Source organism: Sarcophilus harrisii, chromosome 6 (assembly GCF_902635505.1).
Source record: "Sarcophilus harrisii chromosome 6, mSarHar1.11, whole genome shotgun sequence".
Taxonomy (NCBI): domain Eukaryota; kingdom Metazoa; phylum Chordata; class Mammalia; order Dasyuromorphia; family Dasyuridae; genus Sarcophilus; species Sarcophilus harrisii.
In genome coordinates this window covers 175,923,716-175,949,784 of record NC_045431.1, presented here as the reverse complement: position 1 = coordinate 175,949,784, position 26,069 = coordinate 175,923,716, and the positions used below count along the sequence as shown (strand labels likewise).

Sequence of the window (26,069 nt, the reverse complement as noted above, 5' to 3'; positions counted from 1 at the left end):
CCGCACTAGCCAACTACAGTAGGTGCAATTAAGATGGTTTCCCTGCCTCAAGTCTCTCCTCATTCCAATCTCTCACTCACTCAGTTGTGCTCATCTCACATGCAAAAGTTATGCTTTCTGCAAATTGGGCTTCAGCAATGAGGGAACAAAGAAATACCCAGAAGAATGGGTTGGTTTTTAGAGGCAGAGGAACTAGAAACCAAATTGCCAGTAATCTCTGAATTATGAAGAAAGCTGAGAGAGTTCCAGAAAAACATCTATTTTTGATTCATTAACTAAAAACTTTGATCACAACAAAATGTGTCGAGTTCTCAAAGAGATGGGAGTCCCAAATTACCTCACCTATCTTCTGAGGACCCTGAAGCCAGTTAAAATGGAACATGGAACTAGAGTATGACAAGGCTGTATACTGTCATCATATTTAACTTAATGTGCAGAATTCATAATATGAAATGCCAGGTGGGATAATCAAAAGCTGGGAGGAATATCAACAATCTCAGCTGATGGCAGAAAGTGAGGAGGAATTAAGGAGCCTCTTGAGACCATGAACCAAACTGTAAAAGCTGATTTGAAGTTTAACCTCAAAAAAACCCAAGTTCTTGGCAACTGGTCCCATCATTTCCTGACAAAAAGAGGGAGAAGAAATGGAAGTAATGTCAGATTTTTTATCTATGGGCTTAAAGTCACTGTAGATGGTGACTACAGCTATGCAATTAAAAGACACTTTCTCTTTGAATGGAAAGCTTCGGCAAATCTGGACAGCAGATTGAAAAGTAGAGAGATCATTTTGCTGACCAAGATCTGTATAGTCAAAAGTATGGTTTTTCTCATAGCAATGTATAGCTGAACACTGCAGAATTGAAGCTTTCAAACTGTGGTGCTGGAGAAGATACTTGAGAGTTCCTTGGACAGGGATCAAACCAGTCAATATTAAAAAAATTTATTTAGGCTATTCACTGGAAGATCAGATCCTGAAGCTGAAGCTTCAATATTTTGGCTACATAATGAAAAGACAAGATTCTCTGGAAAAGACCCTAATGTTGGGAAAGACTGAAGGCCAAAAGAGAAGGGCAAGTCACTATGATAAGATGGATAGACAGTGGACAGACTTGAGATAGTGGAGATTTTTTAAAGGGCCTGGAGTACCCTGGTGTCCAAGAGATCATGAAGAAGTAGACATGATTGAACTACCGAGCAACAGTGACATGATGAGACCTGCACATGAGGATTATCAGCTAGGGGCCTATGGCAGTTACAGAAAAGAAAGAAATGACCTTCTGGTAACTGTGGGAGTTGGGGGGAGGGGACAGATGGAAGACATGCCCTGAAGGGAGAATTGATAATGTGGCAACTGATGAGATTTCTGGGAAAGGGAAGATGCAAGGATAACTCTGAGGTTGCAATCCTGTATGACTGGAGGGATTATATATCACCTAACAGAAAAATATAAGGAAGTTAAGAGAAGGGAAGATTTTGATGGGCAAGAAAGTGAGCCTTGTTTTGGAACTACTGCCTTGATGGTCTCCCCTTTTTTCTCATCTTTTTAAAAAAAATTGCTCTTTGACATCAAATGTTTTAAGATTTAGCTACCAGGAATGTGGGATCCTATACACCCAACAGGCTCAGAGTTAGGCTGCTATATTTCAAAGTTGCTAGGAAATTCTCTGACTTGTCTATTGAAAGACACTGATTTCTCACCATTGGTTCAGAAATGCAGGAACTGAGATGACCAGTGGTACTTTAGGACTAATTAGACCTTACATGGTTCAAAGAGAAACACTGCAAATGAAGTACTCAAGAGTGAGCAATCTATAGAACTGTTATTCCATATATGAACAAAGACTTAAGAGAAAGTTGTCATCAGCTGACCCAAATTAGTTGTACAAAACAAGATATTGGGTCACTGAATAATAAACTGATAAAAACCACCCTAAAACAGAGTGAAAGGGAACTGCAAGCATTGAGCGAGTATGCTTAATGAGGTAATTAATATTCTCCTCCCTAAGGGGAAGCTTTCTGCCATTTTTGAACATGGATTGTATGATGAAGGAAGGAGAAACATGCAATGGAAGGACCAGGAAATGTTAACTTGGTCATCTCCACCCAATGAGGTGACAAGGAAGAGACCTTTTGCACTTCAGAATAGGAAATAAAATTAAAACGCTCATTCTGGTATCTATAAGTGCAGACTGCCTACTTCTTACAAGAATCAACTTACTTCATATACTCCAGTCTTTTTTTTTTTTATCTATTTCTAACAAAGAGGCTTTTCTAAAAAGTGGTAAACTGTCCTGCTGGATTATAAAAGTAACCACTGAATGCAATAAAATATGGTTTCCTCTTTTACACCCAATGGACACCTACAGAACAGAGGACCTATGCCCTAGTCGCAGTCACAGGGTAGGAGAGGAAAATCAACAGGCAAGAAGTCACAACATTGGTTAAAATGTCCATGTTATAAAAATATCTGCTTTCACTTATCCAGATCTTTACAATTGATCAAATAAGCTCACTTAGGTGACCTCACATTCACAAGTGAACGTGTCAAAATTACAAAGAAGCATGGCAACCCCATACTATACTTCTCCAGAGCTGGGAGGCCCACAGGTGTGGAATATTCCATGCATTTTCAGACTTTTGGGATGCATTATTTAAGTTTTATTGAGGCTTTTTCTTCCTCATTTTTTTCTTTCTTTAAAAAATTTCACTATTATATGAGGTGGTTCTCTGGAAGAAAAAACGAGGGATATTGGGGAAATTTTTGATGATAAAAACCAAAGATAGCAATAAAATATTTTTTTTTGGAAAAGAAGAGAGATGTCTTCAAGGGCACATATGATATCATAATCACATTCTATAGACTTAGAGGTCGACAGGATCTAAAATATTATGTAATTATCTCCCTCATTTGATAGATGCTGAAGCCCAGAGAAGAAAGATGAGTTAGTATCTTGAGGTTACTGGGGTAATAATAGGTAACAGAAGTCAAATTCATATCTAGGTCCTCCTACATTTTGGTCCACATTGGAGAGCTGTAGTAAAGAAGGCAATTAGATTGGCTCTGCTGGCTAGGCAAAGATAGTGGGCAGGAAAGGGCAGTTGAAAAGATATAGATTTGATTCAACATAAAGGTAAACTAGTAACTAGGCAATCCAAAAATGCAAGGTTGGGGTTGGGGAGAGGTTCCTCTCTCTAGATGACTAGCCGGCTGTACAGCCAGTATCCAAATGGGGCCAAATTCATCAGATGCCCTATGAGTCCTAAGATTCTGAAGTCTATATAGATTGTCTTTGGTCCAGTCCTTGATGGACTTCTTACGGGAAACTGGAATGAGTCAGTCTTCCCGGCCACATATCATCCTGAGTCACATGGTGGAAGGACATCTGAAAAGAAATGATTCAGACAGGATTTGTACCCCTCAGTCTATTCAATGATCATTTCAAGGGCTGCTGTTTAGCAATGATTAGTGGTGCAACTTTAATTAGCCTGGCTTTCTCCTGAAAGGGTACTCATTGGCCTCCCTTCATTATCTGTCAGCATCTACTCAGCGCACGTAAAGTTTTAAGGTGAGTTGAAAAATTTAAGGGCGGATATACTTGCAGATGATTAATAGAACTGCCTGTCTCTCTCTAGTCTCTTCACCCATCCATTTCTCTACTAATAGCTATTAAAATGTTTCTAAAGCAAAGGTCTGAAGCAACACTTGTCCTGCTCAAAAAACACAGTGGCTCCCTCTTCCCTCTACAAGACACAAGTTTCTTTGTTTTAAGGACATTTAAGGTTTGGTTCGAGGCTATCATTTGAGTTTATTTTGCATTATCCCAGTCCAGGAGAGATTTAAGGAAAACAGAATTCAGGGAAACCTGCCAACTCACTTAAATCTAACATTTCATCTCCTACCTCCATGCTTGAAGGTCACCCCCCCTTTCCTTGCTTCTGGAATTGTGTCCTTCGAGGCTCAGCTTGGGTGCCATGTCCTCAAGAAACCTTTTCTGATCCAGCTGTTAGTGCCCCCTCCCCTTCCCCCCCTCTCCCCCCGTTCCTCTGGTACCTCCCAGGAGAAGGCACATTCTGGGAGTACAAGAACTACTTTGCACCCTCAAAGTCAAGCCCATCACCTTGTACAGCAGGAACAATGCTTAAACTGACGTTCCCTATTGGTCCCCTCCAAATAGTGCATCTTCCTAAAACCTGTGTCTTTGAAAGCTACCTTCCGGCCAGGCAGATGATACAAAGTAGAGTGACACGTCAATACCCTGCATGTGGACATTTGCTTTGAGAAAGAGGAAGAATCAAATTAAGCCAAGACTTATTGAGGACTCAATCTTATCGGGTCTCAATCTTAAAGCCCAAGGATGGGGGCCTAGGAAAGCTGAAAGCTGCCTCCCGTAAGTGTTCCATCCTGCAAATCAGCAGGAATGTCTGTGCTCCTTGGCATTCTCAAGTACCGTCCTGAGGGGAGGTCTTTGGTCTGCCTAAAAAATAACTACAACTAGTTGAAAAAAGCCAGGAAATGGGCTTTGCTCTCTCTGCATAGCTCAGCTCCTTCAGGGAACGAAAGTCCAATATGAGCAGCCTCCGAGTAACAAAGAAATGCCAGTGACCTGAATCCGAGCAGCAAAGCTGGGAGTAATGGGCTGCCAGAGGCCCCCCTCCACATCCCCAGCCTTTTAAGAGCACTTCCTCAGCAGGTGTGGGATGCTCTTGCTTTCCCCTGTGCCTCCACCACCACTCAGCTGCACTGACGGGAAGCGACAGCCACGGCGGCCCCCATGTGTTGGGCTCAAGCACATTCTCCCTCCTGTGAAAGCCTGGAACAGCCAGGATGAATTATTAATCCAGCTCAAAAAAAAATCCACAAAAAACGCGCTCAGGCTTAGTTTTCCAGTCGGCCACCCTTCAAATGGCTGGAGAGATTAAGGACAGTTCAATGGTAGCTTTTAGTAGCTGCAGGGCTTCAAATGTGGTGCGCCACCCAGAGGAACTGGAGGAGGCCCTCATCTGTTAGATTTCATCCTAAAACACAAGGGCCCAATGGCTGTGTAGGAGGGTGTGTGCGTGTACGTGCACGCGTGTGTGAACTGGAGGACAAGGAGGCCTTTGTGACCCAGATAACAAGCTCTAATCTAAAGGCTCCTGAAGAAGTAGGCAGGCCTGGGACCAGCATGGTTTCAGGAGCCCTCCACGATCTGCAGGAGCTCTCCTCGATCTGCAGGAGCCCTCCCCGATCTGCAAGAGCCCTCCCCGATATGCAGGAGCCCACCCCAATCTGCGGGAGCCCACCCCAATGTGCAGGGCCCTCCCTGGTTTGCAGGAGCCCACTCCGATCTGCAGGAGCCCTCCCCGATCTGCGTGGCCCTGGGCCAGTTCCTTTCAATCTACCCATCTGAGGGCACCCTTCTAGCTCTGTTTTTGTCCTCTCTCCCCCCATGCTCCTGTGTGGATGGCAGGACTCAGAAGACTTGAGCCTGTGCAAAGCCAGATGACGCCCCTGAGATATAAAGACACAGAATACGACAGTAGGGACAAGATGTCTCCGTGGAAGAATCAGTTTCCACTTGCCAACTTATTTAAAACCACCTCAAGTGTGTTACAGATTCTATTCTAGGATTAGATTTGGTTGTGAAATTTTGAGAAAAAAGGGGGAAAAGGCCAAGGAGTTGGGGGGCACCTGAGTGAAGCTCAGTTTTGCCTTCATGACCTCACCGATGGTAGGCAGTCCCTCTAGAAAACGTTATCTCTAAAATAAGAGGTTGGACTGGCTCATCTTCTATGGAAGGGTTTACAAAGGACAGAGAGACTGTCTGGGCACAGGAGGAATGGAGCTGTTCCTTGTGGTCTGAAGGGTACCGGCTATCTGGATGACCACCAGTTGGGGATGCAACATAAAGCTGGCAGAGCCTCCCTGGGGGTCAACCTGAACAACACAGAAATGCTTCACCTTTTCGAAGAGAAGAACTGTCAGGTTAAATAGGATGCAAATGAATCCTTCTGTAGCAATGTTTTCACAGTCATGTATTTGGAAGGGTATTTTGATTTTAAAAGATAGGTGCAAATAAATCTGATTAGAACAATGTCCAACTGTATCTCCAGAGGGTTTAAGATGAAGCATTTCCCCTCCCCCCCTCCTAACAGAGAAACCACAATGGGTTTCACCTACATTTCTGCATGGATCACTTCTTTCTAGAATATTTTATTTGTCTGTTTTTAACTGGGGGAGAAGTTGATGAGAGTGGGGGTAACCAGGTAGTGACAGCTCCCCTCATCCCTCAAAAACCTCCACCTAAAACAAGCAAGCAAACAAAAAAAGAGAAAAGCTGTTGAAACATTTTCAAAAGGCATGGAGAACAGAAGGAAGTTCAAAAGAAAGGAAGGACAAGGAGGACCACTTCGAAAGTAATGTTAAATTTATTATCTGCATTTTAAAAAAGCATATGGAATGCAATAATTCATGGCTTCATGAACAATCATCTTTTTTTGTTTCGCTTTGTATATCGATTTTGTGTTTTTGATGCTTGTTAAATTTAAAATTAAAAAATAAAAAAATAGAAACCCAAGAAAAATACATACAAAATACAAAATTGTCATCGCTTCCTTTGAACCAAGAAAAACTATCACAGTATGCAGAGATTTAGCGTTCAAAGATCTGGGTTTGAATGCTGGCTCTGTCACCCATAACCCAAATCACCTTCACCAAAATGAAGTGGTAAGATTCAATGACCTTTGGGGTTCCACTCATCTTTAAATCTACAGTTCTGGGATTCATGCATGCTTCCAGTACAAATTCTTCATGTGGAATGACTACAAAAGTTTGGGTGCCTTCTTCATTAAGCTATGCTGTCTCTACAGAAAATGTGGTTAACTAATTCAATGTCCCATACAAACCTGAATGTTAAATTCCTGCTTTTGTTTAGCTCAGAAAATTCATATAAACACAAGGTCATTTGTCCAGAACGTTTCCACTTTCTCCTTCAGTACAAGAGAACTTAGCCCAGCACACTCCAGGAAGTGGATGTGACTTGTGGCAATCCTAGTCATACCCTGTCACCAGAATTGCGGTACAGAGCACCGGCATGTGGCTTTTGAATGAGGGCCACAGAAACCAAAGTCTTCTTACAAGTGGCTCAAATTCCTTCCTTCTTCATCAGTCATCTCCTTGTGTATCATTAGGAATCGCAAATAGCATCGTTGCCCACAAAAGCTTCATTAACAGTACTTGGAAGCAGGGCCACGACTAGTAAAACAGAGACCAAGGAGAAAGTCTAAAGAAGAATCCACAAGGAAAGTAGGAACAGTGAGGTCAAGCCACAAAGCAGAAGGGACCCCTGAGCCTGCCCAAGGGTGGTGTCCACCATCCAGCTAGTGGGAACCACTCTTTTTAGATACAAAACTGGACACAGTGATCATTGACTAGACAATGCTAAATCAGACCATGAAGTCCTAAGCCCAAAACATCTGAGGGAGCTGTGGTTCTAATAATCCAGTCCTTTGGAAATATAACCCAAGGGTTTCAGCAATGCCTTCAAGTTGTCTTTATTGCTTTAATTTTCCAACAAGCGGCAGTGCTTGGGTCACTGTCCTGTTCAAATTGGACCGGACAATGAGGCTTTCCCAGGACTGAAGTTTCCCCATAAATGGGAAACCTTCCTAGAGTTTAACTAATGCTGAAGAGAAAAAAATAAACAAACAGAATTCACTACTCCCTCAAACATGTTTCTACAATGATTTTATTATAAATAGGTTCTCTTAGAATAAACACACATTGCATTCAATTCTATCTGCAAACTTGCTCTAAAAACAAAAGGGGAAAAGGAACCATGAGCAGAAGCAGTTAAACATCAGGTGTTGACAATGCCAGCAGGCATGCCTTTCAAAGGTGAACAAACCCAAGGGAATTACCTTGCAGTCAATCAATCAGAGCAAGGTCGGAGAAGGCTGATATCTCACACTTGTTCTGTAAACAGTTGTTTCCTCTCCACAGTCAGAGAAGAGGGGCCGTCTGCCAGCCAACACCAGTCTGAGCATCCTCAGTCAAGATCCTCTGTGAATGCAGCTGATCAGAAGAGAAACCACTCACTGTTTGCCAGGAGCAATGTCAGAGTAATCTTTCAAGACCCCAGCCAAGTGCTCATTGTGAGTCTTGAACCTTCGCTTCTTCTGGGACACTGGTTTCTTCCTCCGCTGAATGGGAGCCTGTGGAAAAAATGGATATTGACAGTGGCTCTCATTAGCATGCAGGCAACCTGAGGTGGAAGAGGAGTCTGCTCAGGAATCCCCTTTAGCCTTGAGAGCCACTGTGCTCCATCTCATTGTCTCTCAGAAAGCTCCTGGGCTAGATCTCTTTAGAGAAAGACATACTAGTCTACATGACATAATGGATACACCAGGTCTCCAGAGTGAATTAGCCAGAGAAGTGGAGGAAGAGCCAATCAGAACATCCTGTTTTCCACCACTAAAAGATGAAGTTAAAGGTATGAGCAATTTGACTGCTGGTACCTTGACCTCTGGTACTGTGAGTGTATGGTAGCAGGGACTCCCTCTGCCTTTCCCATATATTTATTTCTTGCTCATAAATACTCCCATGAGCTACATGAACTCAGCCTGGTCCTTTTACTTCTTATTGTTTCATCTCTTGGGTCATCCATTACATCACATGACATGTCACTCATTCTCACACTAGGATGTACCCTTCTCCTCCTCTTATCATTTTGTCCTCTGCTTTTCCTGCTCTGACTTACACAGTCTACCTGTGCCCATGACACATCTCCCTAAGGCTTGTGGTGTGAACTTGATTCTTTGAGATTGTGGATGTAGGCCATATCATGACCTCCGTGAAGACTGGTTCTTGAGAAAGAGGATTTTACAAGCATTTAGGAATCCTGGAAGCCCTATACCCTTTCCTAAATGTAATGCAGTGTAGGCCAGGTAATCACCCACAAGACACATATTAATGAAGCTGACAGGTCGCCAGGCTCAGCTGCATGCTCCTGGGGGAATCACTGTCCTTCACTCTGGCCAGGGGGAGCAGTCAGTTTGGTTTTCTTCCTCCTTCCCCTGTCAGACTCACCAAGGAGGTTTTTCCCTTGGTTAAAGATGGGTCTCCTTACGTTACACCTCCCCAGCGATCAGTACTTGGCATGCCTCTGCCTTTGCACAGCGCCTTCATCCATACAATCTGGTATCAAATGTATGGCAGCAGCTGCATGGGTTCCGTTCTGATGCCTCACTGTTGTGCACAGATGACCCTGAATTCTTGGAGCTAAGGCCTAAGCACTGTGAACTCTGGCTCTCCCACACTAGAGATGCTCAGAACAGGATTCAGTGGGTCAGTCCTAGGCAGGGCCCTGAGGCAAGTACACTGGTGCCTCTTGCCCTGGGAGACACAGGTTTAAGGTTGTGCCTTGGATGTGGGCTGAGCCTGGTCAAGAAAGGCCCTCCAAGTCAGACCACCAGACACATGCATATGCCAATACCCTCCTAATCAAAGTGGGAATGGAGAGGCTAGTGAAAATGTTTAAGAGATGAGAGCACCACATCATGAAGAGACATCACAGACATGGCAACCAACAAAAAAGGAAACATTCTATATTTACAGACATGAAAAAATGTGCTGATGGGAGCAAACTACCTTTCATTGTTCTTCTTTCTGTTTTATTACAAAATCACTTGCTCTCTTGCAAACAGCTAGTGAAAATAAGGCCAACAAAGGGATCATGAGTTCATCTTTCAGTCCAATAGATAATCATCTGGGCCCCAATCAAAACAAGGGGGAAGTGGGCTGGGTGGTTCTTGGGATACTGCCTAGTACTTTTGAAAAACCTATCCCTGAAACAAAGTATCATTTTTTAAAAAAACAGTAATATTCTTTGGGTGATGCTACTAATCTATTATTGGCAGAGGTACAAACTGGCTCAATTATTCTAGAAAACTATCCAAGATCAAGGAAGAAAATTCAATGAAGCTGTAATCTAGTAATTCCATTCCTGGGCATAATGGGCAATGAGGTCAGACATGAAGAGGCTTCAAGTAGCTAAAAACAGCTTTTTATCCATCCATCCATTACTTTCTCCAGAGAACATTTTAAAATACCTTTTGGAGGACATGAACTAGCCTTCACTGATGCTTCTCCACCAAAAACCCACCTGATTCAGTGCTACTGAAATACTACTTCTGGATCATACATACCACTTTCTTTGGTCCAGACTCCTGCATAGAAGAAATACCCTGTCGCTTCAGATATTCTTCAATTTTCTCCTCATCCATAGAATCCACAGTGATGCTCCTCCAAAGTTTCTGAAATTCTGCATGAACAAAGTAAGCATCATTTTACATCCAGAGGTTGCAGGCTATATCCAGGACATGGTGAAAATCAAGATTCAGACAATCATTTAGTTCAGAGGTGAAATTAAAATAAAATATTTCTTTATGAAACAAAGAGGCATTGATAGGTCTCTAACATCTACAAATTAGGACACTTGAACAGAAAAACAGAAAAGAACCCAGAGTGAGGAAAATCTTGGTTCTCTAGAAAAGAAATGCTTGCAGGAAACTATCCAAAATGGCAGAAGATAAGGGAGAAACCATACCCTTCCCTACATCTAGAAATCAGCTCAGACTAAATTCTAATTAGGAAATCTAAGGAAAAAAACCCTCAGTAAGTTATTTTTCCAATCCAAGCTAGCAGAAGGAGATGAGGTCAACCCAGGGACACATGTAGAAACTTCCCACACAGCATGGGAAGAGGTTTGGCAGAATCCAAAGGGCTTGACCTTGGGCAGAGAGCAGGAACAGGTGCAGTTCTGCTGCTCACCCAATGCTGGGGCACAGAACCTATATGGAATAAAGGAAGAAACTTCCAACTATGAGTGGTAATCAAGGGCAATTTGTATCAGTGGGACCTCAGCCATATCTGAAGGGTTAAGCATGAAAGTAAGTACCAGCTGTGCAGCTCTGATGTTGGGAGAGTAGTGGAAAACCACATCCAGCCCAGAGAGGGAAGGAGTCCCAAACCAAAGGGAAATCTCCAGTTATTACTATGAACCAGCAGAATTTCCAGCTGCCTGACAAGATCTGGAGACAGCTTTAGTCTACTGGCATGCCAATCAAAGACAAGCCCATAGCAATGTTGCTTAGATCCAAATGCATGTCAGAACCTTCTCGCACTCACACTAGAAGGGCAGCAGTCCCTACTAGGCCTGTATGAGATTGTTTTCAGAACACTAAAAGCTTGTAGATCCCCATCCTGAACTGGCCCTGAGACCCTAGAATATAGCACAACACACTTAATAACCCAAGGAAAACAGTAGCAAAAAGGAAGAAGACACAAAACAAGTCCATTCTAAGCCATTCCCTTTATTAGTGTTTAGAGCTTGGCCCTAATTTAAAAAAAGGTAGGAAGTAAGGATGGAAGAATGAGCAAACACTCTCTCCCCGCCCCCCCTGCCCCCCCAAAGAAGTATCATAGTGATGAAAACAAAATAAGGGTTATAGAAGAATTGGAAAAAGAATCAACAGCTTGGAACAAAAAATCATAAAGCCATACCCAAGCATGACACTTCTTGAAAATCAGGATGGATCAAGTAAAATTTAATTACTTAACTATGTGAAAAAGCAAAAAATATTAAAGAGCAAAATTTAAAAGTTGGAAAAAAGAATGACTTATAAGGTATTCCATACCAATAGATCAAGGAGAGGTAAATTAAGAATTGTTGAAAAACCTCTAAACTATGGAAAAAAAAAAGAGCCTAAATAACATATTTCAAGAAAGTATAAAACAAAATTTGTCAGGTATCTTAGAACTAGTAAGCAAAGTAAAAATTGAAAGAATTCACCAATTATCTATTGAAGGGACCAAATGAAAATTCCAGAAACATTGTAACTGAAAGTCAGATCTAGGAAAGCAAAAACTGAACCAAACCACAACTATCGGCCAGAATGAATAAATTTAAGTACCAGGAGCCAGTCAGGTTCATACAAGATTTAGTGGGCACAACTAGCAAGAAATGGAGAGCTCAGAATACAATCTCTAAGAAGGAAAAAAAGATAAAAGCTTATAATCAAGATTCACTTAGCCAACAAAAGTATAATCCCATGGGGGGAAATGGTTCTTTAATAAAATCAAGGGTTTCTAAGCATTCCAGATGAAAAGACAAGAGCTACAGAAAAATATGAAATATAAACACAGGAATTAAAAAAGATAAAAACATAAACTTAAACAGAGTAATCACACAAGGAATTAAAGAAAGATAAATTATTTACATTCTCATGTGGGGAGATGATTCATGTGTCCCCTTAGACTCCTATATTCATCAGGGGTCTTGAGGGAATCTAATACAACAAAGAATCTGGGAATAGTTTTCTTTTTATGTGTTAATGACCCTAAAAGAGGAAAGAAAGAGGAAAGGAATATTGGAGAGGGGGAAAAATTATTTCATATAATTTGGATGTGCAAGTAATGTTCATTGAATTACAAAACAATGAGGAAGCACAAACCTGAATTTCGTTAGAACTTCTCAAAGGAAGAAAGAACACACATACACACACATCCCTGACCATACAAATGCCAAACACACATACACATACACACAAAGAGCTGGGTGCAGAAATAAATTTCATTCAACAGAGAAAGAGGAATAAAAGGGAAAAGAAGGAAATGGGAAAATAAGAGGAAGATTAGATGAAGAGAGAAATTAGTCATAAGCCCCAAAAAACTAATCACACAAGAGTAGAAGGTGAAGAGAGGCTTAAAAGGAAAGAAATAAAAGACTAGGTTTCTGGGTGGGGAAGAAAGAAGAGGGGCAGGAGACTAGAAGCAAGCTGTATCTAATCTAGGACTGACAATTCTCCTCTCTCACCACACTCTTTTTCTTTAGAAAGAGGGGATAGGTAATTCTGACCAATGAGATAACGACTCTTGATTATAAATGAGTCATACTGAAATATATTCTCCCCCACTCCTTAGTTCTCCCCCCTCCCCACCCCTTGAAAGAGAGGAGTATACATGCTTTTTGGACATTTTGTTTGACTATGCACATACAGTACAAGGATTTTATAGTTTGTTTTCCCACCCCACGAATGAGAGGTGTTTTTCATTATCTGAAAACAATTATTTAAATTTTAAAAGAAGAAACACTTACTCTACTTTTAAGTTCTGCTGAGTACTCTATCACCAGTAGTCTATTTTCAAAGGTTATGCAGCCAAAGCTCGTACTTAATTCCATCAAACAACTTTCTCAACCCTTAGTAAAACTGGCAGACTTCTGCCAAAACACCAAAACCAAAAACCAAAATAAAGTAAACCCTCCAAATCCTGGAACATGTGTATTACATCCCTTTTCCCTTTTGCAATAGAACTTAGTATTCACTGTTAAATAGATTAAGTTAAAGTACTTTTGAGGGAGCAGAAGACTCTTAAAATAGTATTTAGCACATATCAGGATGCTTAATAAAAGGAATAGAATCTGTGCTCATTTTCAAGGAGAGGGTGGGGGAACAGAATCAGGCAATATGTTTCTGACACAGAGATGTATGAAAAGGTGAGGAACAAAGACTGAGTTTTAAAGACATAAAAGAAAAGTGATAAATGTATAAGAAATAAGAATATTGCTTTGTTCACCCCAAATTTCTTATAAAGTCAAGTAGGAAGCAGACATGTTCATTGTGTCTACAAACTGGTGTGCTTCCTTTAAAGCTACCAATGACCTCTTAATGGCCAAATTAACAGCCTTTTTTCAATAATTCTCCTCTTTCAACTTCAGCTCTCTGCAGACCCTCACACGCTGATTACCCTTTCAGGAAACTCTTCTCTTGGGCTCTTTTCTTACCAGCCTGAATAATTCATTGCTTAATTACCATTGCTGGATCAGTATCCAAATTTATCCCCTAAGTCTCTGCCCAGGACCCTCTTCTTTTCTCCTTCTATAGTACCTCACTTCATGCTTTCACTACTATTCATGAGTCCAATTATTTCCATATAGGCAATTACCCAATCCATACATCTTAGTCCTAACCTCACTCTGGAACGCCAGTTTTTATTATCTCTTGAAATTCTTGAACTGGATGTCCAAAAGGCATCTAAAAAATCAGTATGTCCAAAGCAGAACTCAACTTCCCATCCAAACTGGCCTTGACTTAAATTATGCTGAACTTTCAAGTATATCACCATCTTTCCAAAACCTAGGTTACAACATTAGTATCAACCTAATTGCCTGATCCCACTCACTTCAGATAGCTAATATAGTGTCGAGTCTCATTATTATTTTCCTCACAATAACTCTTCTTTCTGTCCCCTTTCTGCTCACAAACCACCATCCTGGAGCAGGCCCTCATATCATATTGCCTGCTGGTTGGTCTCCCAACTTCAAGACTCTCCACACTCCAGTCCTCCACTTAGTTGCAGGTACAGTCCCTGTCACTTCCTCTACCTGATGCACTGTTCATGTATGCTACCTCCCGATCAGAACATGAGGCCCACAAAACCCAACTTTACTTTCTGCACCCCCAGCACTAAGCACAGTGCTTGGCACAGAGGTGTTAGTAATTGTTTTGCTCACTAATACACAACCTCCAGTGGCTTCCTAACACTTCCAAAATTAATATAAAATCTTGTTTGGCCTTTAATGCCCTTCAGGACTTGCCACCTTCATATACCTCACCTTCCTCCCCTCCATGAACTCTATGATCCATCACTCAACAATGAATTTTCATTGGTTGTCCATCTTGCCTGGACCAGTCTCCCTTCTTCTCTCTACCTTCCAATTCAAAATCCATGATCTGCAGGCCTTTCCTGGCCCAGCCCTCACTACAAGGTCTACCCTCTAAGATCACCTTCCATCTTGACAATGCTTCTATCTTTTACCTAAGTAGGTGTCTGAAAGTTGTTTCTCCCTTTAAACTGTGAGCTCTGAGAACGGAGAATTGATTTTTGCTTTTCTTTGTTATAACCAGGGCCTAGCACAGGGTAAGCTTAAATGCTTGTGAACAAACTATTGCAATTAAAAAAGAACTTACTCTGGCCATGTGTCCAAGGCAACATAGGGTTATTTTAAAGAAGACCCCTGGACACTGTAAGGCCACATTTCATTTTGGCTTTTGCTTTCACAAAACATTTTTCTTTTTCTGAAACCCTTCTTGAGATACAGCCATTTCCCTCCTCCCCAACTACTATATTTTCATATCCTATAGAATTGTCAAAGAAAAAAAAATCTACCTAAAAAGAGAACTAAGCAAGTTTTTCAGTCAGAACTATCATCCATAATGAGCTCTGAAATCAGATCATTCCTTGAATCTTCAGGAATGTCTTATCCAGGCAGTGACTGGTACAACTCATTCCTCCTTTCATTCCAAAGTTCCAACTTTATAGTCAGCACGTTTTAGTGCACAAATTAAATATAAATACAACAAAACATTATGCTGGGACAGACTCTTCCTTCTTTTATATTCCAATGTCTCAAATGAAGCCTAGAATTGTCAGATTACTCAGATTATGTTTTAGCCTGGAAACTTCTATGTTTCTCATTGGATAAATGAATAATAACACTGAATGTTACACTGACACATGCCCCACTGAAACACAGCCTTTACAGAAATTTAACAAGAAAAGGACTCTAAAATGAACATGCTTTGACTATAAAAATGTTTTCCCAGTTTGTTGTTTCCCTTATAATCTTGTCTGCATTAGTTTTGTTTGTACAAAAGCTTTTTAATTTGATATAATCAAAATTTTCTATTTTGTGATCAATAATGATCATCTCTAAGTTCTTTGGTCACAAATTCCTTCCTCCTCCACAGGTCTAAAAGATAAATTAGCTTATGTTCTTTTAATTTATTTATAATCTCATTTATTTATAATCTTCATGCCTAGATCATGAACCCACTTTGACCTTATCTTGATATACAGTGTTAAGTGTAGGTCAATGTCTAGTTTCTGCCATACTAATTTCCAATTTTCCCAGTAGTTTTTGTCAGACAGTGAATTCTTATTCCAAAAGCTGGGATCTTTGGGTTTATCGAACACTAGATTATTATAGTTATTGACTATTATAGTTATTGATTATTCCACTGATCAACTAGTTTATTTCTTAGCCAATACCAAATGGTTTTAGTGACTCCTGCTTTATAATACAGTTTTAGATTTGGTATAGCTAGGCCACCTTCCTTTGATTTTTTTTTTCATTATTTCCCTTGAAAGTCTGATTGGTATAGCACTAAATAATTAGTTTAGGTAGTATTGTCATCTTTATTGTATTTGCTCGTCCTATCCAAGAGCACTTAATATTTTTCCAATTATTTAAATCTGACTTTGTGTGGAAAGTGTTTTGTAGTTTTGTTCAAATAGTTCCTGACTTTCCCTTGACAGATAAGATTCCCAAATATTTTATATTATCGGCAGTTACTTTATATGGAATTTCTCTTTGTATCTCTAACTATTGGATTTTGTTAGGTATATATAAGACTGTTGATGATTTATGTGGGTTTATTTTGTATCCTGCAACTTTGCTAAAGTTGGGGATTATTTCTAATAGCTTTTTAGCAGAATCTCTGGGGTTCTCTAAGTATACCATCATATCATCTGCAAATTAGGTTTCTTCATTACCTACTCTAATTCCTTTAATCTCTTTCTCAACTCTCATTCCCAAGCTAGCAAGATAGCATTTCTAATTCAATATTGAATAATAATGATGATAGTGGGCAACCTTGTTTCACTCCTGATCTTACTGGAAACAGTTCCAGTTTATCCCCATTACATATGATGCTTACTTACTGATGGTTTTAAACAGATGCTACTGACTATTTTAAGGAAAAGTCCATTTATTCCTATACTCTCAAGTGTTTTTAATAGGAATGGATGTTGGATTTTATAAAATGCTTTTTCTGCATCTATTGAGATGATCATATAGTTTTTGTTCATTTGGTTATTGATAGAGTCCATTATGCTAATAGTTTTCCTAATATTGAACCAGCCCTGCATTCCTGGTATAAATCTTAGTTGGTCATAGTGTATTATCCTAGGGATGATTTTCTGTAATCTTTTTGTTAATATTTTATTTAAGATTTTTGCATAAAAAAAGATTTTTGCATCAATATTCATTAAGGAGATTGGTCTATAATTTTCTTTCTCTGTTTTCAAAATACCTGGTTTAGGTATCAGAACGATCTCTGTGTCATAAAAGGAATTTGGTAGGAGTCCTTCATTCCCTATTTTTTCAAATAGTTTATATAACACTGAAGTTAATTGTTCTTTAAATGTTTGGTAGAATTCACATGTAAATCCATGTGGTCCTGGGAATTTTTTTCTTAGGCATCTGATTAATAGCTTGGTCTATTTTTTTTTTCTAAAATGGGACTATTTAAGCAATTTACTTCCTCCTCTGTTAATTCCTCCAATTCACGTAGGTTATCAAATTTATTGGCATAAAGTTGGGCAAAGTAACTCCTGATTATTGCTCTAATTTCTTCTTCATTGGTTTCCAGTTCTCCCTTTTCATTTTTAAGACTAACAATTTGATTTTCCTTTCCTTTTTCTAATCAAATTTACCAAAGGTTTTACCTATTTTGTTGTTTTTTTCATAAAACTAATTCTTAGTTTTATTAATTTAATAGTTTTTTTTTTTTTACTTTCAATTTTATTAATTTCTCCTTTTAATTTTAGGATTTCAAGTTTAGTATTTGGGGTTTTTTAATTTTCTCTTTTTCTAGCTTTTTAAGTTGCAAGCTCAATTCATTGATCTTTTTTCTCTATTTTATTCAAGTAAGCCTCTAGAGATATAAAATTTCCCCTTATTATCGCTTTGGCTGCATCTCATAAATTTTGGTATGTTGTCCCATTGTTGTCATTCTCTTGGATGAAATTATTAATTATGTCTATGATCTGCTGTTTCACCCATTCATTCTTTAGGATGAGATTATTTAGTTTCCAATTACTTTTTGGTCTATTTCCCCCTGGCTTTTTGTTGAATGTCGTTTTTATTGCATCATGATCTGAAAAGAATGCATTTACTATTTCTGCCTTTCTGCATTTAATTTTGAGGTCTTTATGTCTTATATATGGCCAATTTTTGTATAGGTTCCATGAACTGCTGAAAATTAAGTGTACTTCTTTCTTGTCTCCATTCAGTTTTCTCCAAAGATCTATCATACCTAACTTCTCTAAGTATTCTAGTACCTCTTTAATTTCTTTCTTATTTATTTTGTGGTTTGATTTATCTAGTTCTGAAAGTGCAAGGTTGAGATCTCCCACTGTTATAGTTTTGCTGTCTACTTCATCTTGCAGCTCTCTTAGCTTCTCCTTTAGAAATTTAGATGCTATACCACTTGGTACATATATGTTTAGTGTTGCTACTGCTTCATTATCTATGGTACCCTTTAGCAATATATAGTTTCCTTCCTTATCTCTTTTAATTATATCAATTTTTGCTTTTGCTTGATCTGAGATCAGGGTGGCTACCCCTGCTTTTTTTTACTTCACCTGAAGTATAATAGATTCTGTTCCAGTCTTTTACCTTTACTCTGTATGTATCACCCTGCTTTAAATGTGTTTCCTGTAAACAACATATTATAGGATTCTGGCTTTTGATCCACTCTGCTATCCACCTCTGCTTTATGGGAGAGTTCATCCCATTCACATTTATGGTTAAAATTACTAATTCTGTATTTCCTGCCATCTTATTATCCCCAGATTATACTTTTCTTTTTCTTTTCCCCCTTATCCTCCTCCCCAGTATTAAATTTATGGGCACCACTTGCCTCACGCAGCTCTCCCTGTTTAGAATCTCTCCCACCTCTTTTGAGTCCCTTCCTCTTTCTTACCTTTCTCTTATTACTCTTTTCCTTTTCCCTTTTCCTCTCCCACTTTTTAATGAGGTGAAAGAAGTTTCTCTATAAATCAAATATGTCTAATATTTTCTCTTTGAGCCAAATCTGATGAGAGTACGATTCACACAATGTTCCTCCCCCTCTCTTAATTCCCTCAGATATGACAGGTTTCCTTTGCCTCTTCTAATGATCTTGGATGAAGAGAGCCATCTACTCCAGAGAGAAGACTGGGAACTGAATGTGGATCACAACATAACATTTTCACTCTTTTTGTTATTGTTTGCTTGCATTTTATTTTCTTACTCATTTTCTCCCTTTTTGACCTGATTTTTCTTGTGCAGCAAGATAATTGTACAAATATTTATGCCTATTTTAGATTTACATATATTTTTACCATGTTTAACATATATTGGATTACTTACCATCTATGTGAGGAGGTGGAAGGAAGGAGGAGGAAAATTGAAACATAAGGGTCAATGTTGAAAAACTATCCATGCATATGGTTTGTTTTTGTTTTTTATTATAGCCTTTTATTGACAGAACATATGCAGGGTAATTTTTCAACACTGACCCTTGCAAGCACTTTTGTTCCAACTTTTCCCTTTCTTCCCTCCACTCCCTCCCCAAATGGCAGGCAGTCTCATACATGTTAAACACGTTAAAGTGTATCTTAAATACAACATATGTATATATATTTATACAGTTCTCTTGTTGCACAAGAAAAATTGGATTTAGAAAGAAGGTAAAAATAACCTGAGAAGAAAAACAAAAATCATGCCTATGTTTTGAAAATAAAATTTAAAAAAGTAAAAGCAGGAGACAAAAGTTGTGGGATACTAAGTCTACATGTCAGAAGCAGGTGGGAGTTTTTGATTAGCTTTTCTGACTTGTTTTTTCTCTTTGTTATCAGAAATAACTCTCTGGAAAGTGGGGGGAAGGTAAGAGAAATGGAAAGCAGTATTTGAAAATGAAAATGATGTTAAAACAAAGAATATCAATTTTTCCCTTGAGGCAATTGGGGTTAAGAGACTTGCCCCGGGTCACACAGCTAGGAAGTGTTAAGTTTCTGAGACCAGAGTTGAAAATTCAGGTCCTGCCTGACTTCAGGGCTGGTGCTCTATCCACTGCGCCACCTAGCTGCCCCTATCAATAAAATTTTTAAATAAATTTAAATGTATGTCTTTTCAAAGAGACACTATGGCAAAATAGATATAAAGCACTGAGGGAATCAGAAACTATTAAAAATGAGAATACTTATGGTGCCTATTTTAAAAGGATGTGCAAATTCCATTCTGCAAGAGGGCGAGGAATGATAGAAAGGTGGGGCTGACACCCCAGAGAGAACAGCTCATTGTAGGGCTCTTCAGTACCTAAGTGAGATATATGAAGCCAGTCTGTGGCTGGCAGAAGTTGGGTAACTGACATTTACTGTGCATCGCAAAAACATCCCCTACAACTCTAGGTCCATTCCTCCTCCCCCTAATCGCTTCAGATATACTCAGGCTCCTTCTAGGAATGATGATACTGCCATCTTCAGGTCAGAAAGGGGCCCACATGTGTCTAACAGATCTGGGGATGGATCCCCGGAGACTTTAGAAAGAGGAGAATGGAGCCAGGTCAGCTATGATAATGATAATGCCAAGCTTCCCATGCCCAGGCAGATCAGTGGCACCTAGAATTGACTGTAAAAGCTGAGCTGTGTGTTGGTGAACACAGCATGGGAAAACGTGTCTCTGCTGGCTTGACAAATGCTTTACAATGATGAAAACACTTTTCTTTCCTTAAGAACAGATTTTCCAATAGCTAGGAGTGAGCTCAGTGATCAAGTTAAACACATTCATTTTACAGAAAGAGAAACTCATTTAATTAAATTTGCATAAATGTAAAAGTCCATTTAAAAGGACACACACACATTCTCATTATAATAGAAGCTTTATGAATGAAATGCTATTGTAGCACAAGAAATGATGTTTCTGAAGTACACAGAGAAGCAGAGGTATGAATGTCTACATGAACAAATAGAAAGCAGCAGCACCCATTTTGTAAACAATTCCTACAAGAACCACACAATAGTCAAAAAAGAAGATGCAAAATTATAAAGAACATGGTCCCAGAAGAGTTACAATAAGTAAACATACCTTCCCTCTTCTATACAAAAGTATATAGTGGTACCAGAGGTACATTGAATATTGCATATATTCAGATTCTACACATGTGTATTGGGGTCAGTTTTGCTAATTTTTTTTTTCCTTTCCTCTTTTTCTTAAAAATATTCTTTATTATATCTGGCCATCTGGTTCTTTGAGAAGAAACAGGACACTGGGAGAAATCTGAGCAATGTAAAAACAAAAATAATAATAAAAACTTACTATTAAAAATGGAAACTATTACTATGTCATATAGAAAAAAAGACATTTGTTTATATGAAAAATCAGATGGATGTAGTACTGCAAATAATAAAGAGGAGAAAGAATAGGTGGAGATATTCTGCCAAGAGATGTTTTTCTTCATTTGATGAAGCCTAGCTTGAGAGGCTAAATACTGTTTTGCCTTTCTGTTATTACTGTACTTGCATGAAATAGCAAGTTCTTAAAAAGAAATTTTTTTAAATTAAAATAAAAATTTTTTAAAAAAGATTAAGCTATTGCTAATAACATTTGATCTGCTTTTCAAAATGCTTTATCAGGAACAAAAAGACTATGTTTGGTGATATGAATATTGAAGATTTCTCAATGAAGAGAATTTCTTTTTGATTTGTGACCAGCCAAGTACTTTGTATGGGACAAAACACAATCATGAGTGGGTTCTTTAGAATCATGGTATTTGTAAATGGCAGACTTTACTTGCTTAACATAATCCTTTCCTTGCCCTCTAAAGCCCATCCTCATTATCATATTAAGGATTTCAAATAAAAATAAAGACTCTAACATATAGACAGGTAGAACACATAACCAAAAAATTGTAAATGTAAATGCCACAAGGATCCTGAAGTCCTTTTCAGGACTTGAAGGTTTGGCAATGCCCCCTAAATATCACATCAAAGGTGAGAAATAATTAATTACCAATGTTCTTTGAGAAAGTCTTAATGTTCACTATAAAGTAGTCCTTTCCTCATAGTGATTCCTAATTCATCCCAGAAGTTATTATTATTCCTGCATACCAGCCAACAATCCAATTTTCTGTTCATTTTTCATGTCAAGGGTTTTACAATTTTTGTTGTAATCAGACTGCTAAAATTAAAATGATAAAGAAGTCACGCTATAACAAAAGGCAGAGAATGAGAGTTGGAGGCAGAGTCCAAAAGAGATCTGGGTTTGAATCCTGATTTTGACATTTACTGACCCTAATAGGAAAATTCATCTATCCTTTCTAAAGATAGTGATACCTACAGACAGAAAGATGATACTCTGTGGATAGGGGGAAGTGTTTAAGCTCCTCTGTGCACAGCCCCCACTACGAGGATCTCCAACTTGACTACCTATGTGGTCACAATCACCTGGAAGTTAAAATCTTGAGAAATGAGCTGTGCCCAGTAGCTGGAGCCACACGTGTCCATGACAATGAAGAAGACAGTACAAAAAGGTCAGTATTATCACCTGTGGTGCACAAAGCCCAACTCTGATCCCCATGCCCTTTCCCCAAGAGCTAACTTACCTTCATCCACTGTGAACTGACAGCTCTTATCATTGAAAAAAAGGATCTTCTTCTTGTCAGGACGAGTGACAAAGATGATCTGGTCCCCTAAGGCCTTCAATTTGAAAATACAGAAAAATTATTCTCTCATGCACACACAAAAGCCAAGGTGAGCAACAACACATTTCGATCCCAATGCACCCACTGGTTCAAATCTAGGCATATTTGAACATCACCACCCATCTCCCACCTCCATAGACCTTGTTTGTGTAAAACTGACAGGGAGAACCCAAGGGTCAGGGTGTAGAGCATAGTCCTCCTAAGAGCTCTATGAAGAAGTAAGTCCTAAGGGTCTAGAACCCCCTTGTACAGATAAGGCATGTGAGTTGAGTAGAAGATCTGCATAGGCAACTACCCTCACAAATATCAAGACACAACTCATATGTTAGCATCAGCAATAACATTTCCTAAGACTTTAAGGCCCACAGAGTATATTCTACAGATGTTATCTCATTTGATCAGTGCCTGGGATGGCATTTGAACCCAGGGCTCCTTCCTGACTCCAGGCCCAGGCTTTCTTCAATAATCTTTGAGAAGAAATATTCCAATTCTTCCCAAAAAGCTGCAATAAATATTTTTGTTCATATCGATCCTTTTCTCCTTAGAGGTACAGACGTAGGAGTGTTATTACTGGGTCCCAGAATCTGCAGTTTCATAGCTCTTTGAGGAAAATTCCATATTGTTCTCCAAGAATGGATGGACCAATTTGCAGCTCTACCAATAGTGTATTGGTGTTCCTATTTTTCCACATTCGTTTCAGCATCTGTCATTTTTCTTTTCTGCCACATCTGGTAGGTGTGAGGTGGTACCTCAGAATTGTTTTAATGCGCATTTCTCTAACTTATTATTTAGAGCATTTACTCAAATGATCAGTGATAGCTTAGATTTACCTGAATACTGCTTGTTCATTTCCTTTGACCATTTATAAATCAATGAATGGCTTGTATTTTTATAAATTTGACTCAACTCCTATAGAGCAAATATGACTTTGATAACTGAAAATATTCTTTGAATTCTAGCCAAACTGGTTTATTAAGACCTTTCCTACTTCTGAGCTTTTTCTCCCTTCCTGTCCAATGATTTATCCACACTTCTAGGCCCGATCATATAAACAACTCTGTCAGAGCCCAGAATGCAATGTAAATAAAGGTTTCCTCTGATCAAGAATACCCACTTCTTCCCCCTGCCATGCTCCCATTTTGGCTTCCTTGATAAAGATTCCTTCCTACCACTAAGAGGCCAGAGTTCTTATTCTAACCTGCAATAAAGAATAGTTTGTGCTAAGAGGCAATTTTAGTGTGAACTGAGTGCATTCCAGTACTGGTCCAAAGGCCCTGAAGTCATGAGCTTTCAATGTCTGTTTCCTCCTCACCCCGATCCCTTACCAGCACTGTCACTAGAATATTCCCTGTCCCTCCCTTCCCCCTACACATCCTCGATAACTCTCAGCCCCTTCAATGGAAAGGTGATTAAAAAAGGTGAAAACCAAAGCATCTATTGTCTCTGACAATCATGCAGACCCAGCAGGGCAATTACCTTGATGGCTTTCTGGGCATTGGGCAGCCCCTCCTCGATGTCTTCAAGAAGAATTCCTCCTAATCCTCTCTGGTCATGCTTATCTAGGAGCCGAAGCAAGGCTTTTTTGTCTTTCAGGTTGTACTTGGGCTTGAAGGCATATTTCCCATCGACTACCTCAATTTTGGGATTGTTGACTAGCGCCTGTAACAATGAAAAGAGCACAAGTATGTGCAATCCAAACATGGACTCTTCAGTCTGCTCAGGACAATATGTACAACTAAGTAGTACCATGGGCCACTCAATGGCAGACTGCCCGGCACACACCTCCAGGGAACCAGCCCACCACCATCACTGCCTGGCAACTGATTTTGAGAATGCTACCTTTGTCCATATTCATTTTGGAAGACTGAAAGACTCAAAAGGAAGTATTTCTTATGCTCCCTACCACCTACCCCCCCAAAAAAAGATGCTGATCTCTTATGGACATTTAAAATGTGAAAAAACATGACTCTGGGAATGCACAAATAGAGTCTCTCCTCACTAGTCAATTGGTACTAACAACTGTAGAAAAATGGAAGAGCAAAGTTCCTGGGATATCTCACTGATGGGGACACTCCTCTAATAGTACAGATCTCAATCCAAGCTCATCTTCTAGTTAAGCACTGAATTAAAGTTTAGTCTCTGGAGCACAGTACTGTCACTAATATGTCACTATATGATACTAGTCTAAGTTTATATCAGCTTAAGGCTGTACCTTTGTTTAAGACAAACCCAAGTTTTTTTTAGGAATTTGACCTTCTAAGAATAACTCTGTTTCAGAGTCAGCAGGTAAGAAGTGGTCCTTGAAGTACTCTATAACCTGTTCTTAGAGTTGCTATTCCAAGGATCAGATTTTTAAAACTTCAACTTTATTTAGTTTTCAGTTCCAGATTCTCTTCCCCTACCCTCCTTCCTCATCCACTGAGAAGGTAACAAATATAAAGTTCATTACAAATATGTACAGTCAAGCAAAACAAATTCCAGCATTAGTTACTCCCTCCCCTTTACCCCTATCCCCAAAAGAAAGAAAAAGAGAAGATAATGTGCTTCAGTCTATAAAGTCCATTAGTTCTCTCTCTGGAGGTGCACAGCTCCTAATACTGAGTCCTTTAGAGTTAGAGCGCGTCACTGTGTTGATCAGAGTTACTAAGCCTTTTCCAAGTTGATCATCTTTAAAATATTGCAGTCACTATTCTCCCAATTCTGCTCATTTTACTTTGCGTCATTTTATACAGGTTTTCCCAGGTTTCTCTAAAACAATGCTCCTTCATCATTTTTCATGGTACAATAGTATTCCATCCCATTTATAAACTACAATTTGTTTAGTCATTCTTCAATTGATGAGCATCTCCTTAATTTCCAATTTTTAGCCACCACAAAAAGAACTCCTATAAATATTTTTGTATCCATAGGTCTTTTTCCTCTTTCTTTGATCTCTTTAGGGTATAGACCAAGGAGTGATATTGCTAGATCAAAGGGCATGTTTTATAGTCCTTTGGATTTAGCTCCGAACTATTCTCCATAGGGAAAAACAGTTCACAACTCCATCAATAGAGAATCAACAATGTCTGTATTTTCCCTCATTCCTCTAGCATTGTCATTTTCCTTTTTTGTCATCTTAGCCAATCTGATGGATGTGAGATGGTACTTCAGAGTTGTTTTAATTTGTCTAATTTATATGATTTAGAACATTTTAAAAATTATAACTGATTGCTTTTTTTCCCTCTGAAAACTGTTTATTCACATATATCCTTTGATCGTTTACCAAATGTGGAATGGCCCATTCTCTTAAAAATTTTAATCTGTTCTCTCTCTATATATATCTTTGAAATAAGACCATTTTCAGAGAAACTTACTGCAAACATTATTATATCCTCCAGTTTCCTGCTTTTCTTCTAATTTGAGATGTGTTGGTCTTGCTTACATAAAACCTTTCTGACTTTGTAATAAAAAATGAATCATTTTAACTCCTGTGAACCTACTTCTTTGCTGATGAATTCTACTTT

The 26,069-nt window shown here is 39.0% G+C and overlaps 1 protein-coding gene across 1 annotated transcript in view; it reads right to left on the bottom strand.

The window, feature by feature from the left end:
• Nucleotides 1-6,386: 6,386 nt before the first annotated feature.
• The window catches only part of GTF2E2 (general transcription factor IIE subunit 2), a 93,686-nt gene continuing 74,003 nt past the window's right edge, over nt 6,387-26,069 (bottom strand). Inside the window, exons 5-8 of the mRNA XM_031941462.1 lie at nt 24,043-24,225; nt 22,468-22,561; nt 10,186-10,301; nt 6,387-8,193 (exon numbers count right to left, since the gene is read on the bottom strand). Of these exons, the coding sequence (XP_031797322.1) occupies nt 8,074-8,193; nt 10,186-10,301; nt 22,468-22,561; nt 24,043-24,225 (513 nt within the window). The 3' untranslated portion in view covers nt 6,387-8,073. The remainder of the gene's footprint in view (nt 8,194-10,185; nt 10,302-22,467; nt 22,562-24,042; nt 24,226-26,069) is intronic.